The sequence below is a fragment of the Linepithema humile genome, chromosome 4, assembly GCF_040581485.1.
Source record: "Linepithema humile isolate Giens D197 chromosome 4, Lhum_UNIL_v1.0, whole genome shotgun sequence".
Lineage (NCBI taxonomy): Eukaryota > Metazoa > Arthropoda > Insecta > Hymenoptera > Formicidae > Linepithema > Linepithema humile.
The window spans coordinates 27787376-27804609 of record NC_090131.1 but is presented as its reverse complement, the minus strand read 5'-3'; the positions used below and the strand labels follow the sequence as shown (position 1 = coordinate 27804609).

The 17234-nt window shown below is 39.9% G+C and overlaps 1 protein-coding gene across 2 annotated transcripts; it reads right to left on the bottom strand.

Moving 5' to 3' along the window:
• Positions 1–2295: 2295 nt before the first annotated feature.
• On the bottom strand, positions 2296–15589 carry LOC105677817 (uncharacterized). 2 transcript variants are annotated; one of them, XM_012376685.2, is made up of 3 exons: positions 15358–15589; positions 3308–3476; positions 2296–3153 (listed from the first exon to the last, which is right to left on the bottom strand). In XM_012376685.2, exons 1-3 carry the CDS (start codon positions 15375–15377, stop codon positions 2959–2961), a joined length of 384 nt encoding a protein of 127 aa, XP_012232108.2. In that variant the 5' UTR covers positions 15378–15589; the 3' UTR covers positions 2296–2958. The 2 variants fall into 2 exon arrangements, with proteins under 2 accessions (XP_012232108.2, XP_012232109.2); XM_012376686.2 differs by lacking the exon at positions 15358–15589 and adding an exon at positions 6376–6751.
• Between the last annotated feature and the right edge of the window lie 1645 nt (positions 15590–17234).

The following is a 17234-nucleotide window of genomic DNA, read 5'->3' as shown; positions in this document are numbered from 1 at the left end:
GATAATTGTCAATTTACTTCGTTGGGCTCGTCTCGCACGCGGCACGCGAGGGGACCTACGGGAAACAGCTCCGCGCGCTCGCAGACGGCGGCGAAACTCACGGCGAGCGAAGCGTAGATAAACGATCCCAGGATCCAATTGGAGAGCATGTTTGCCACGCGGCGTTCAACCGTGTTGGTGTGCGCTGGTCGGGTTCGCTATAACGTGGCGCGAGTATTTCGAATATTCGATCGAGGCTGTTATCGCTTCCTACGCGGAATCTCAATGCGAGATGCATTTAAACGCATCGAGAAATGTCCATCAAATTTTTATGTTTTACTTTCAAAAGTCTATATTTATAAAACATTACTTTATCAATTTAACTTTCGAAAGTGGCATGAATTTAATTTTTGGTAACATATTAACGATTGTTCTTAATTGCGATTCTGGGTGAGGGACGTTACGACGCGTTAAGAAAAAATTCTGGTGCCGGTGCAAAATTGCGCTCTGAGAAACAAAAATCCCACGCAGCATCCAGGAAGTGGTGAGGGGTGGCACCGGATGCATTTCAATAAGGGGAGACGGGTGAGCGAGTTCGCGTAAAACAATTCTTTCTGCGTTTCGCAGAGAGACCATCGTCTCTCATTCATTCCACCGCAGGAGTGCATTTCAGGGAGGTGTCTGGTTGCACAGGTTGCGCTTTGTAACTCGTAATAAAGCGGGGCATCTACCGTCTACTTCCTGCGATATTTATTACAAAATACGACAGGTTTATCAACGGATTTACGTCGAACAATTGAGGAAACTCATATTATTCGAATCAGATCGCGATGTAACATGCAATAATTGCGTAACTTTGTTATGTTTTTGCACTGTGTTCGTTTTGCAATTTTAAATATAATTGTTGATGAAACGTTTGAAATTCTACCTGTATGCTATTGGATACAGCTATTGACAAAACTTTTACTCGTGCAAACCTCAACATTACACGTATCGTTGTGCAAATGATTAGTGACGATTAAAAAAAGAAATAAATATCTCTCTCGCTTCATGGACGGTGTATATCGCGCGTGTATTTGTACGACGGCCAGATTATTTTCAAAGGAAGCGGGTGTTTATTCGCGGGCGAGGCGCGCGACCGGAAGACGCATAGTCGCATCTGCATCGCGTGTTTATCACCGAAAGACTCACCTGTTTCATCATTTCGCTATCAAAGCCGGGCTTACCTGAAGCTGGCGCGGCGTTATCTCATCGCGTGCTGGCGGCAATGGGGACAAAGCTGCAACCGCGATAAATCACTTTTATCGAGCTCAAGGTGGTGAATCGAGATCGAGGTTGAGAACGGGTGCACTGTTTCGCAAAGACGCGAGAAAGCTTACACATTTTCTTCCAAGACACATTGGAAACCGGCCGAATAAAAATTTCACGACGGTGCTAAATCAGTCGGTTTGTAAGCGGTCTCGAAAAATAATTTAAAACTCGAAATCGGTTAAATCTGAGTTAATTTTTATTAATTGTTTGTAGAAATCTTTTATATTCAATTTTTTATGGCTACTTAAATATATTGACGATGCAAAGCACGAAGCTTTTTCGAGCAGCTGACATTACGATTCGTTCGCATTCGCAGAAGGTTCTTTATCGGAAGGATTCTCAATGCTCAGTCAGAACAATATGCGTGTGGTAAACGTCGTGCGGCAATATCCTTTGTCGCCGTCGCGATTGTGCCCACTTCCGTGGGAATTCGCGGAACGGAAGTGCAATTTCTGCCGAGCACCGTCGTGGCCAGCTTCCACTGTGGAGCAGCGCGAAAGAATGCGATCCTTAAAGAAGCGAGGAACCAGGTGCAGCTCTCTCGCGTCTTCTCACGATAGATATACCGATTTAATCAATGAAATCGTGATACTCGTGGTATCAGCTCTCGGACGGCGAGTGTTTTATCGACGACGGAAAAAATACAATTTATAAGAAACGATTATTCGCATTAAAAGAGTCAGCAGCGATAAAACGATTTCCGCATTCCGATAACATAAAAGAAGAAACATTTATACCGTTAAAAAAATATTACACCGACTCTTCAGCTCTCTACGTTAAGAATGATGCTTAGTGACAAATGTTACAGAATGCTTACTCGATGTAGACAGATGTTTTATCTTGGTGCGGTATAAATTAGGTCGAGCGTAACTTACGTATAACGAGCCGCAGTAAACACAAGCGACGTAATTCCAAGCGCACACTCTGTTCCCTGTTCTGCGTTACGCATGTTTATAAAAATTAACAAAGGCAAAAGAAAGTAGAAAGTAGATCAAAACACACAGCTTTTTTATAAATATTATATAAGTATATTTTTTATTCATTTTTCAGCTACTCATTTATATAATTATATTAAAAAATGTAATTACATTTTGTTACATAAATATCAATTGATTATAATCACGTGTATTGCACGGTTTGTTCCCAATAGTAAGTTACATGTGATGACTTAAAATTAATATACAGTAGATTAAATAAATAACAAATTACGCATGATTTAATTAATTTTTACAAATTTCAACAGATATCAGAAAAAAATTCCTTTGGTTTCTTTTAAACGTGTTTTGTTATATTTCTTTTGACTAGAATTTATACAATAAATAATCTTGTGTAAATTTATTGTTTAAACAATACTTTACTTTAAATAATTACTTTATTATTTTAATAATAAACTTTAAACACTAAATTGCCAATGTTGAAACCGTATTTATCACAAATTGCTCATAGAATTTTGGAGTCATCGTTCTCAGTAATAGTATAAAAATTGGACCAAAATTTTTTAAAACATTATCTTGATAATTTTTATCATTAGAATACGTGTCGTCAATTTTACGATAAAAAATTTTTGCATTTTTTTTTGTACGAGGAAAAATCTTTGTCATTATTAATCTTGCTACAGATAATATCAATCGCTTATTTGATTATCTTATCTTCACACACGTTCGACTATCAATTTGCTACTCTGGCTTCATTAGTTTCTTCTGTACCGTTTTGTGCTTCCTCCGCATTTTCTCCCTGTGGATTCTGTATCTGATTATTTGACTGGATAGAAGATTCTGTTCCATCTTCGCTCACTTTTTCCCATTCGTAACGACCAGTTAGCGGTTCTCCCTTTTCAAAGTCAAAATTCCATCTTTCTTTGCTCTACGCAACAAGTACTTCAACGTTAAATTACCTTAATTAATCTAATTTCACGTAAAAAATTATTTTATTGAAATCTTATTATCTTATATACTTAATACAAAATAATTTGTATGAACATTCTTGATTACTCAAATTTAACTTATTTTTTCCTTACTTTTTCTCTTTCTCTTTGAATTTCTTCCTCTGACGAAAGATGATTAGTAATGTTATTTTGTTCAACTTCGTTGTCATCGTCGTTGAAGAGTCTTCTACGCACGCGATCTCGATCGCGGAATCGAATGGCTTCCAGATCGATATTCCTTTCTTCCATCGTCAGACGGGCTCTTATTGTAAAAGAAGTTAGATTTTTAATAACAAAAGACTTTAATTTTTTAATTTATTTAAAGATATCGGAAATTTTGTATTGAAAAATTCAAGTTTAATTTTTTTATTAATTTTTATCGATTTTACACTTTATCACTTTTTTTTATAGAAGAAAATAATATTATCTCACGCATGGATAGTTCTTATGACACATAATTTTTTTTACAATGTCATATAAAAATAAGTAACTGTAAATCTAATATTGTATTGCAAATATGCAATTACCTTTTGATTATAATTTTCTTACATGTAATTCCTATGTTATTAAAAATTAAAAAAAAATTATTTCTATGTATAGTAAAATACTAAAAAAACATGCTATAATTTATTACTTTTTTTTATACAATTAAAGTTAAAAAAATGGATATGTACATACTTTTTTAACTTATTCTAAATAGTTAAATTTTGAATAAATTTTTCTTGTAAGAGAATTTGTCAACAAGTTTACACTTTCTAGCAAACTGATTACTTCACTTGCCTATGATCTCCTACCGGTTATGACCTTACCATTGGATAGAATAGGTAAATTCGCTGATAAATTCTGCGATGTAAATATTTATAAGAAAGTTTGGAAACAGGTTTGGAATAATTCCATTTGTCGCCGATGATGATATATCGATCGATAGTTTAAAGTATCGGAAAAGGAGTTGTTTGTTGTTTAGTAGCAATAGAGTTTATTTTTATTTTGACTGCTGACATTTCCAGGAAAGTTGTGTCACAGCTCTAAAGAGTTAATACTTCTGCGTAAAGCTGCATAATTACCAGGAAAGTTTGCGATGCAGAATGATGACGATATACGGCAGTATACGATATTAATCGTCAAACCGATCGCGGCGAATTACGAGCGTGACACTTTACGTTTTATAAATAAGATGGTAAGCATCGAGAGGCGAGGCTTCGCGCGCACGACAAGGCTTTGTGTATGCGACCGTGATAGAAGGAGAGAAGAGACCTGTCGCATTGTCGGCCAATGTGCCGTTGGACGGATGATTGGAATGCATCACACTTCCGGCACATACGATTGCGGACTCATACCGAACGGTTTGTTGCTTGCACGCGCATCCTTCTTGGGAGTCTCTTGACATCGCTATGTAAATATTTTGTATAGCGAAGATTTTACAGCTGCGCATATTATAGTTTACGCATGAATAATTTATTCTCGAGACGTTTAACATTGTAAGAAAAATATGCACGAGAATTCGTACACTGTACTGTACAAAAATTCACGATATAAAAGAGGAGTGCGCGTTAATCTTCTAATTTACGTTTACGCCGCGTAAAAGATAATTTTGCAAGTTCCGCCTTACAAGATTTCTTGGCACGCGTTCTTAATAAACGCAGAGATGCGCCTCTTAAGGGCCAGTAAGAATCAAACAGATCCCTAAAGTTACACCAGAGCCGAAGTTAAGATTTTTCTTTACGTCCCCTTAATGATGCCGCGCTTTTTATGCACGCTCGTTAACACGAGGTGGTTTGATTGGCCGGCTTTCGCCGCAAGCATTAACGAACGAATTCCGCGTTATTCGTGTAATTACTACGCATGTATAAGATGATGCAGGTGGTACAGTCAAGTGCATTAATTCTGCTGGTTACACGTAAACGACGAGCAGAGCCGCGCAGTACAGCAGCATCTCTCTTTCTCTCCCTCTCCTTCTCTCTCTTTCTTTCCTGCTCTCTCCGCTGGGCAGGTTAATGCACTCGAACGTACGGACTTTCCTCTTCCGACATTTTGGCCATACTTACGCGTACCTACGTGGATCGGGAAGATAAATGGATGCTGTGCGCGGTCCATGGAGCAAGGGTGCGAGATGAGTCACGAAAGAGACGAGCAAAAACGAATGCGCATTGTCGAAATCACTCGAATGGCGTCATGCCGCGTTTGCGATCACCTGATTCGGCATAATATATCGCCGCGTCGTATTAACTCGAAAATCGCAATCGCCCGAGAACAGTTCTTTTTTTCTCCGTCACGTACTTTTTTTTTTTGCAACAATCCAATTATCGTGGATTTATCGCTGGCATAAATAATGCGCGCCGTTTATTTGGTCGTCTAAAGCTGACAACGGCGATTTATTTGGAGCACTATATGCCTGCCCAGCGGACCGAACTGCCGTACTGCACAAGTACTCCTCCGAAATGATATCTCAAAGCGTGAGCCATTACTTATTTGCTTTATTTATGAACTTCGATATGATATATTCGCTAATTCAAGATATTTTTTTCGAAATTTTTGTCAATTTTTACAAAAACGTAGAAAAAATCATTCCGACAATATTATGTTTCACTGGCTTTTTGATTTGAGATTTCAGTATTGTAGATAATTATTCGTTATGCATTCCGCTTATATGCTCGTCTGTGAAACAAGTAACACAGGTTCGTACGAAGCTGTGCGCCTTTCCTTGACCCACTTACTCGTTCGTATTCCGAACTATTCCGAACAAATATCAGATTGCACATTCAATTTCTTCGTATTGTCGTATTATCACGTGTCAATACACCGCGTGCAAATATTAGAATTTGTCCCATTGCACCACGACGCCAGTCGACTTCAAATTGAGCAATCAAGGAGTTCGAGGGAGGAGGAAATGCGTGGGTTGTGAAGTATCCTGCATATATAGATGCTGCAGTTAACATTTCTGGTATAACTTTATCACAGCTCTTGCAATTTTTATCTTCCATATTGTAGGTTATATTAACCTTGTCAATACTGTGTTAGAGCTACGTCAGATACACTGATTGTATATTTATGAGAAGAAAGATGATAAAGTATGTAGAAGTAATTAAGGAAGCGAATGAAATTACTTTGGCCACCCATTGAGATAAATCCAGCTCAATTTGTCTTAACGTTCATTTACTCACTTCTCCGAGATGTCTTTCATCTGGCCTTTCGCGACGTGCGTGTCCGAACGACGGTGGGATACGACTTATCTGCTATCAATTACACGGACTTCGATCGAGATTTCGTTGCACTCCGTAATTGCATACGCTGCATTTATCTCATCTTTGCACGTGCGTCTCGTCTTTCCATTTCACGTCAGCCGCTTGGCTATTGCCGCCTGGTGCAGTTATGTCAGATCGATAAGCACATTTTCGTCGGGGGTGTAGAACTCGATGGGGTAGTGTTGTGCGCGCGCACACCCTGTGGCGAGGGTTCAATTGTGCGCATTCGCACGGTTTTGATATGCTATTCTCGACAGCACAGTACAATCTCGATTGTCGAAATTAATTGGACAAAAATTAACTCGAGATAGTCGAATTGTGTAGATTAATGAATAATTATGTAATAACAAGAAGAAAGCAATTTGTAGTATAGTGTTTGAGATCAAAATCAAGAAATTCAGAACTTTTTAATCCTTGGTTGTTTTTCGGATTTATTTTAAAAGAATGTCATTTTTTAACAGTACAAATTTGCTCTTTAAAGAGGCTGAGTTAAATTTATCAAAAAGATTTTGCATGTAAAAAATAAATATTTACAGCTTCTTTTTCAATTTCTTCACTAATTGCTTGAACATGACTTATCTAAATTGTTAATGTCAAAACATGTAGATTATTTTATCTACCGGCAATTGCAATGGCACGTGAAATGCGTGAGATAACATAAACTAATAAATCATAAAGATTCGAATTACCTCGAGTAAGACAATTTTCTTCACGGCGCAAAACAATCGTTGACGAGTCGAATTGGAACCCGCGCTGTATCATCCGAGAGATTCGGACTGTAACTAATCTTATGGCGAGACTACACTCGCCTGCATCTCAACTGCAACTGCAACTAGGCATAGATTTGCGTAGTTCTCCGCGGACAAGTACAACTAGTGCACGAACGCATGCGCGTGCAACAATCCGTTATTCGCCGTCATTTATCCCGACATGCAGATGAATAATAGCTATTTTCGTATGAAAATATCGCCCGATGTATCGTAAATATCATTGCATTCGCTAGGCGGGAAGGAAGGAGAAAGGAGGGGAAAAGGAGATTAAGCAAGAAGCTTGTATTGTCCTCTCCAAAAGACACGATGGGAATTATCGTGTCTCTTTATTCTCGGTGCATGAGAGATGCGTATTTCCATTCTAGTTATATCTTCTTTCGTGGAATTAGAAGGAAATGAATGGGTGCAGACCAGTGATGCCATTTCGAGCTCTCCGAGCACCATACGTATACACCGAAAAACGTACATGTGTTGCGCAGAACGCTTTGCGCAGCACATTACGCGGTTTTTCGATGTATGTTCGGAACTCGAAATGGCATCGCTGGTGCTGACAGAAATAAATGGGAAACTAATTAATGATGAAGCACATTTGCATGAGGCGCGATAGCGTTTAATTGATATGACAGCGTTTTAATTAATAACGTCGCGCCGTTATCGGCGCTCAAGGTTACAGTTTTCCGAGAAGCGCCTGATGGATTGCATTTATGATCAACGAAGGGAGTAACGTGATCGGCTCATAAATCCGATAAGTGTATGTCGATTGTGTATAATGTGAAGATTATTCCGATTCATATCTTATTGAAACGTAGTTTGCCGTGATAAGATGCGTAATTGAGAGAAACTTGCGTTGCTTCATGATAATTGACCTTACTGCAGTTCAATCAAAACAGAACGAAAAATCGCCTATTAAGCTAATATCCTACTATCTGCGTAGTGACTTGTTTGAAAATAAACTTCCAAAGAAAAGAGAGAGAGAGAGAGAGTCCACAAAATATTTACATTAGAAATACAAATATATTACAAAATTTTGAGGTTATATTTGGGGTTATCTACTGGCAACTGTTACATTATTAATTCTTTATCTGACGATAAACATAATTTTAAAAACTAGGAAAATTATTGATATATCGATTGCAAATCTAGATATATTGCGATGCAATAAACATTTAATTTATGTTGATGGCGAAAGTAATTTTTTACAAGACATATAAGTAGCACAATAACGGGAAGTGCGACTGTGCGACAGACACGAAGAGACAGAAGGAGTTCTCGTAAGAAAAGATAGCAGTTGAGGGAGCGGCGTTTCGAAACGCAGCTTCAAAAACGTCCTCTCTTTCTCTCTTTCCTTGGGCTCGGCACTTCCTACGATTGGCGACGACCTCTTTAACGGCTCAGAGGCAACCGCCGTTTCATACCGTTTCAAAGGCGGTGTTCCGCATCGTGACCGCCGTCGTTGAGGAAACACAGACAAGTAAATCGCGCATAAGTTTTTCCCTCGAGCGAACCTGCACCTGAACGTCGAACGCCGGAACATTTTTCACGCCCGGTACTTGTCCCCGTTAACGACTCGCTCCTTGACTCCGTCTTTAACCTGTCAGCAAAGATTTTTTTTCCCCTCTTACCGTCAATTGAGCGCGCTCGTAACGATGCGCTCGATTGTTGCGCAATGCGATTATTTCGCTTTACTGGCGAAACTCCGCGATTTTTCGCCGCGGGCAAAAATATTCTCTGTGAAATTACCAATTATCGATAGTCGTTCGCTGCCTCACAGCCTCTTCTTCGTCCCGGTGCACTCTCGATTATTCGCACGGTTTTAATTCGTATCGGTGATTCGCGACGCCGCACTCATTTCTCTCGACACGTTTGATGAGTAAAAAATTATCACGTCACGTGTAAAAAATGATTCAAGAACAAAGTCGAGTAAAAAAGACGAAAAAGTCAGCTTGTTAGATCGACGTGATCCGCTCGCTGTTCCGACTGATTTATCGCACGGCTTTGATAACCAGACTGCACGAGAATCGAGTTTGAGTCATGAGTGCATAGAATGTACTTAGTGTTTCTATCTCTTTTGCGACACTTTCAAACTTTTATGCGATAACCTTGCGAACGCGTCTCCTGTTTGCGCAAATGGAATGCACGCGACAATCGATAACAGCGTGGAGTAATAATATTTATTATCACGTTGCCATTGTTGCAAAATGCTTATGGCACACAAATTGTTTCACACATTTCACAAATCGTACGTGACACAATGTCTCTTTTGGCGTTCCGAAGTCATTTAAGATTTACTTGAAGTTTCGGTCATATCGGATTGCGATACAAAATAACTTATTTTTCTCTTAAGATTTGTTTTAAGTAGAGTCAATAGACAAGATCAAAATGCAAAAGGGTTGATTACAAAAGTGAGTCATTAACATAGCAAGATTCGACAAATCCGGCTTGCGCGGTCGCGCGTAACGCGGTTCTTTCGTTCTGCGCCTCGACACCTGTGCAAAAGGAGATCCCCTTCCCGAATGAATTCGCTTACCCCTGCCCGCCGAGGAGTCGAATGAAAAAGCGAAGAGGGTTCGACTGGCGTGCCTACGCCCGGTAATTATTTCGCTTGAGTTACTGGGCAAACGGGTGGGCCCTTAGCGCCCCAAAGAAATTTCTGCCGGACGGTCCCCTCGTGACGAAGAAGTCATTTGCATTTCTTACTGCGAGAAAAGATTTCCGATGCCATTCGAGATAGAGGTAATTTAATGTAGTGAAATTTTGCGGGATCCGCAACGCCGTCCAGTAGCTGCTTGCTTGTTTTTCAGAGACAAATGGACTTTAATCAATTCTTTTTCAACAGCACGCATTTCTATAATACAAATTAGAGATTATTAGCATAAATATATTAACTCATTTTTTATTATTGTACATAGAATCCAGTAATTTTTGTTACAAATATTTTGTCCCATATCCCATAAAGAGAATGGAAAATTCCAGCATGCAATATGCATCAAAGGACGTCTAAACAATATAACGTTTGAAGGACAGTACGTACTTAAGCAATGCGCATTAGGCACGTACCGTCATTTTAAAAGTACTTATGTGAACCATACGTGACACTAAACCGATGACTGCCGAAGAAAATCGTGACTTATCTTTTATTTAGGAACAGCTGCGGTCGTGGTAGCGCAAATTAATTGGCTTTTTTGCATAAATTTTCTATTGTTTTAAAAAATGGGACACTGCTAAGGTGGTTCGATCGTAAATTCATTTTCTTAAGAAATTATTCAAATTTATACCATTTGTACTTAGAGAATAGAAATTACAATAGTTCACTTATTAGGCAATACTGTCACGCTTAAACCACCTTAACGCTTCTATTATACGATTCGTAAATAAAACGGCAAAACTGAAAATATGCATCAACTGTTGCGTTATCCATTATCGCCGAAGCGTTGCTTAGGCACGTACCGTCGTTCAAACGTTAATATTGTTTAGACGTACGTTGAGCTAGAAATACTTATGTGAGTCAGACGCGACACTAAGGCTGCAAGACGAACGCAGCCTAAAACGATAAATGTCGAAGAAAACCGCATGACGTATCTCTTATTTAAGAATAGCTTGCGCTACCTGTGGTTGCAGTAGCGCAAATTAAATCGCTTCTTTAATGCATAAATTTTCCTTTGTCTTCAAAAATGGGACAAAATATTCCTACCTACTAAAAATACATATGCATTGCATATGCATTGAAAGATTTGATTTTATCAGAGAATTTTATCTCACTTCCCGTGCGATAAAAGGCTTTATTTTGATCCGCGAATAGAACACAATGTGCACAATATTAATTGTGGCTAGTAGCTAATAACGCTATCAAAAACTATTTTACCTCGCGCGCGTTCTTGACTCCGTTTCTTATCGCATGCTCGCAAACACCCGAGCGTCGACGTTAACCTATCGTTAATGCGTTTCAGATTTGCACGATAGCGCGCGACCACACTTGTTTTACATTCTAACAGTAATCGTCGACATCGAATTGTTCCGGCGAATAAAACGTTGGATTTGCATCCTCATTATTTTATTAAACTATTCGTGTATCTGCGCACGAAAGCTGATGTCGGTGAAGTTTTTTGAACTTCCCCGTTGAATTTTCGTACGGTTCCTTTTTTGCCGCACTCGACGCGCATGCGGATCTCCGTTTTAGCATATTTGCATTCGAAATTACGCGCCTTAATTTCGATTTCGGGGGAGTCCGGGCGCGCCCACCTCCTTCGGCAACGAATTCCGGACGGTTCCTATGAATGGAATGCATATTCATTCATTTCTTCGCGGTAGCGATGATGCACGTGTTGTCTCGCACGGATCCGACATATGCTAAAATCTTTCGCGCCAACTGTCACTTCCTGCATGAATTCACGGACCTTGAAATGTATTCTTTGCGAAAAGAAATCACCCCGGTCACGCTCGGTTCGACGAGAAAGAGGCTCGCGCGCGCGAGGGGACAGGTTGTCGCTGGGTGAAGGAAGCAAACCGAGCTTCTGATTTCTGTTTGAGAAATCGTAGCAGATGTGACGGCGGTGCTAACGACCCGTGCCTTACTTACGTATTCTGAATAGAGCTCGCCGAGATATTAATTATACTTTCTAGAAGCGCGGAAAAAAAATAACAACGAAGCGATACTTTGTTCTTACGAAGGAGTGCATCTAGTCTACAATTCGAAAACACTGCTAATGAAAATCCTCGAAAAGAGGTTACATGTTACTTCTTTGCGAAGGGTGCATGCACTTAACGAATCCCTTTCTATGAAGTCTGAGACTGCTCAACTTCGAAGTTGAGCCAGCGGCGCGGTTAGTCACCCTTCAGTGCTTTCTGTAAATGTAGTTTAAAATCGTATTAAAAAAAGAGGCGAGTCTCCCTGATTTGGCGGCAATATTTCCTGTCGGATGTTTTCATCCGGCAGACGTGACGTTTCCAGCGGCGGAAAGCTGCGCGAGAAAAGTCGTGGCGGCCTCACGTGCAGCCAATCTGTCTCCGCGCAAGCTGCAGTCGTTTATAAGTATGCGGAGGGAGGTCGTTAGAGGAAGAAACTTCACGGAATGCTCGGAAAAAGTAAATCACTGCTATAGTAAACGTTAACGAAGCCTTCGTTGTTTTTTTTTTTTTTTTTTTCGTACAGTAAAACGCGAAAAAGAGGAAAAAGACTAAAAAGAAATTGGATAAATTATTTTTCAATTTTAGTGAATTATTTTTTACGTATTTAATATTCAATAATAATACGTATTTACGTATTTAATATCAATAATATATTATGAAAATAATCTTTGTGTTGATTTTATCGCATTCAATGCGAATAAGTAACGTTTTATTATTTAAAGCGCAGGTATATCTCGTGATAGAAACAACGTATTTTCGAAACGGCGTGTTCCGTAAACAAGGATTGTTAAAGAGTCTTTCACCCCGCGGTATTTATATCACGTGCAAGAATGCGAGTAAGAAGTTATCGCTATAGAGAACGCTTCCCCGGCACTCCCTCTTTCTGATGTCCACGATCGTTATCGGCCGGTTAATTATCTCGGAAACCTTTAATAATTAACCGTGGTATCGCAACCGCGGTATCGCGATACAATTGCGATCTACATTCTATCAGACAGCGGTTGTAATATCTGTATCGCGTGATACGTCTTTCTAAATATATTCCTCCTTGCCTTCACAGTGCATTATTTTTCTTTTCTTCATGCCTTCTCGATTATGCGGTTTTTAAATCTATGAAATTATTCACGCCGGCATTCCGTCTGTGATTCCGTTTAAGAGAGCGTGTTTCATATCGGTTGAATTAATGACGACTTGTTTGGACATGTTCTCCCGCATTTTTGTTCAGGACTTTGGCCTGTTGGTTCTTTCCCCGCGAGTGTGGCAACCACCCACAACTCTCTGTCCGCTGCTTTGTATCTTCTGCCGCTAGACGAAAATAGATTTACGTGGGTCGCGAGCGCAGTCGCGAAATTCCATCTAGTATTTGCTTAGAGTTCGCACAACGTTTATTCATTTGCGGAAGGTCAGTGACGCGTGTCCGACCCACGCTTCGAAGATATCGCCAGATAACAATTTCTTTTGTGATTTTAACAATATCGAGAATAGAATACAAGTCACGGTGTTTTTTCTATTTCCAGACTTTTGGCTATCATATTGCAATGGTGTGTGTCAAGCGAGATCTGTCAAAATTATCACAAAAACCAAAAAATGATATAATGATAATTTTACCGAAAGATAATTTCTCATGATAAATGCATCAGAGATAATTACTTTATATCGTTCATCTATATCCGTGCTGCATTTCTTATTTATATTGCAATTGTATAATTTATTTAATTAATATGACGATAGAAGATTCGAAACAAAATGCCAGCGATGAGAGTCGCGTGCATCAGATGAATTTTACAGACGCGCGAGGCACGAGCGCAGCACTTAACACTTTCAGCACATCCTCGTTCAGATTCCCAAATATTTGTTCTTGCGCCGTCTGGAATTCGAAAGATCCGCGCAGACATTAGACGCCGATGGTTGCTTTCTTCACAAATCCCGTCTGATTTGCGAAAAAAAGATTGTCGGAATACATATTTAAAGCGAAAATTGACACGTACTTTTAAGCGCGTAGAAGAAAAATAATTTTTCGCGTTTGAATAGGAAAGGAAAGAAAAGAAAAGTCCAACTGTTTTTTGTTTCCTTATTTCACGTTTTTTTCTTTTATTCGTGTTTGCGTACACATAAAGCGCTACCAGGCAGGCAGGATAATTATCATTCTTGTTTCCAACCGAGAATATTCAAGGAAAGCGCTGCGCGGTTATACCACGAATAACTTTTAAGTGCTCCTAATTACCTGGATAATATGTATTCAGCGAATTCGCATTTCCACCAACCGAGATATGTTTGATCCGATCGGGATATGAGATATTCCACGGTATTTTTGAATCAAATTATCGCGGCGATCTTGTAAAGTAATTCGCTTCGCTAAATAATTACAGTAATTTGTAACAGTAGAAACGTTCTTAATAAATAAGTCATAACGCAAATAAGTAAGAAAGGATTGTGTTTACATATTTTGCTAGCTAATTATTCAAATTACCTTTTTATTGCTCTCATATGAATCTATTAGATTTCTCGCATTAACATTCATAATAAAGATGCACATGTAAAATTTGCGTAATCTAGATCAATTTTATTTATTTTTTTTTGACTAGATTGTTTAAACATACATTTATGCAACTAGATCAAATACTTTTACTTTTTTGCAATTAAAGACGAATGAAATCTGTTAAAGATTACCGTTCAGCCAGTTGGAAACGTAAATATTCCCCATTTTGCGATTTTCGACGCGATTTCCGGCCGCGAGTGCTCTCGTCGCGCGAATATTGCGAGACATCGGATACGCAAATACGCATCTCAGACATTGTTCCATCGACAATGACGCATCCGTTGGTTACTGTCCTCTCTCCGAGGAGAGACATAAAGGGAAAGAGAGAGCCTGTGGGTGCATTCAATCTGTCCGGAATTTAAAACCCGGACGCCCAATTATCCAGGAGAAATCCAAGACCCGCGCTACGAATCCGAGAAGCGCAGGAAAGACACCGGCCGTGTAACGTTATATTGTTAAATCCCGTATGTAACACTAGTCACGTTGTGCCTCGCTTCACCTCCCTGCCGCAGCCGCATCTTCACTCTCGCTCTATCTCTCCTCTCTGTTATGTTTATGCGGATGCGAGAGCGACCGCAGGATCTATGCGATTTCGCGGTTTCGCACCCGTACGCGATGCCTAGCTTCACCACAGTCGTAGCGGACATCGCGATCGTCATTTCAGTGAAATATTAGTCGTGCATTGAACGAATATATGTCACGGTGCTCAAGATGTTATGTGTCGCCGAACGGACGCATACTCGTCGCGCACTAGAATACGAATACACACGCGTGTCGATGCATATTAAGATTTTGAAGACAGATCTGGATAATCTTGTTTGGCATTAATCGATGTTTCAATTGGATAGATATAATTAATTACTGCGACGTGTGGAAAATACGGAAAATTATAATTTGCAACTATTTTTATTTAATTAGAGAAATCCTCCTTCTTCTGCTAATTCTTTGCAAATAATTCTGGCTCACCTGTGTCTTGCTGCCAACATGATGACGTCGTAAATAAACCGAGAAAAGTGAAACGCGAAGAATGCGGCAAACGCGAAAAACAGAATCGTCTGCTGAAAATTCTGCTGTGCGAATAATATGAGTTATTTGAATTCGCGATTAAAGGACCGTTCTTCGCAAGTTTATCGCGTCGACTGAAGTTTCGTGCTTCTCGTCAGCGAGAGGTGTTGAACGGCGCGTGGCGCTCTGATACTGCGCGGACGATCGCTCTTCCACGTTTTAAAGGGACTTGTGCATCGGGCTGCATTCCGCCGCGGTTAATCCATCTATGTATGTCTATTTATAAGTGGAACACGCACCGCTCTCTGGATTTTGACCCGAGTGCACGTACGGTCGTGCATCGCCGTCGATTTTATTTATAGAATCACGCGGGACGGACGGTAAGGCTGCAGGAGGGCATTGGAAGAAACATTGGGGTGTGACAGAAGGGGAGGGAGTACTGTGCGAGCTCGAAAAAGGAAGTCTATTTCCGGAAAAAGGGGAAACTCGAATTCGAGACAGCTCGCGACGCCCAAAACTACTCGTCGATCGATTTAAATGACTGCGTGTGCATATCGACACGAAAGATACAACAATAGATAATATTGTGAATAAATTAATAATTGTAAAAAAACTGATTTTTTTAGATTAAATTTTGAAAGATAAAATTGACTTCAATATTGTATATATTGAATATATTAAATACTAATTAAACTGTGCACTGTTTGTATAATTATGTTTATGAGAAAGTTTGGGCTATATTTCGGAAACTTCTGCGCTCCACGAATATTTAAACGATCATGACAATCTCGACTTTCAAGTGTGGCCGCCTGTTCCGCGTTACAAAGAGCGCTCTCGTAACATTTTTTTTTCAAGTTGCCAGTAAACCGGATGCGACATATACCGTGCGCTACGAGAGTCATAAGAGTACGTTAACCCGCTTGGCAACAAATTTCTAACCGTTCCTTTTTTTTCCGAGCGGCAGCACTTCCCTCGCCTTCCTGATAATTTTAAAACGCGTCGCCCTCCTCCTCTCATTTCGCCCGCTCGCCGAGACCGTTATCTCGATGTTCCGCACTTTCGGCGAATAATAAAAAATACAAGCAAAACGAAAGCATCACACCGGCCGTCCATTTTCATCAGGCGATCAGCCTCGCTCGGAAGCAGTTTTGGAATTTAGCTGTGGCTTATTGCCGCCTTGCATACGTTGCCGTCATTTTTTACACGCTGTCAATGATCTCTCTGCGCAGAAGTCGCTTTTTTTGTAATTAACCCGAGGTTAAACAAAAAATCTCATTTAAATTTTTTATTTAGCATCGAAAAATAATGCGTTATTAATGATAGAGGCTTAATAACATTGATGCAGAATAAATGTTTACGTAATTGAATAAATTATGTATTTGTACACTTTCTGAATGTGTGTGGCAAAACCTCTAGAATCGAGGAATTCGGATTACCAAAGGTATAGTCAGATTTTTTTGCGACGTTACTCGGACTAATGCGTCCGACGTAGCCGTATCTCTGTGTCTGTGCTCTTAACCGCTGCTAATGGCGAGCCCTTCGAGTGCCGAAGAAAGTAATCAAAGCCCTCGACGCACGAAGGGAAGAAGCTTAACAGGCGCGCAATGATTTCCAGCGTAGTTGCGGAGGCGGTGGTACGGAACGGCCGAAACACAAATGGACACTCGCTTTTTCGCTCTTTATATTCAGGCTGGAAGTGATTTCACGCTTCAGGGGACCTCTCTTCGGCCTCGAGACAGGATCTAGGCGAGGCATCCTGCCAGCGAATCTCCTTCCTCATAAACCTCATAAACCTTGCTACTGTTTATTTTTATTCTTTTTTACTGAAAGTGCCTTGA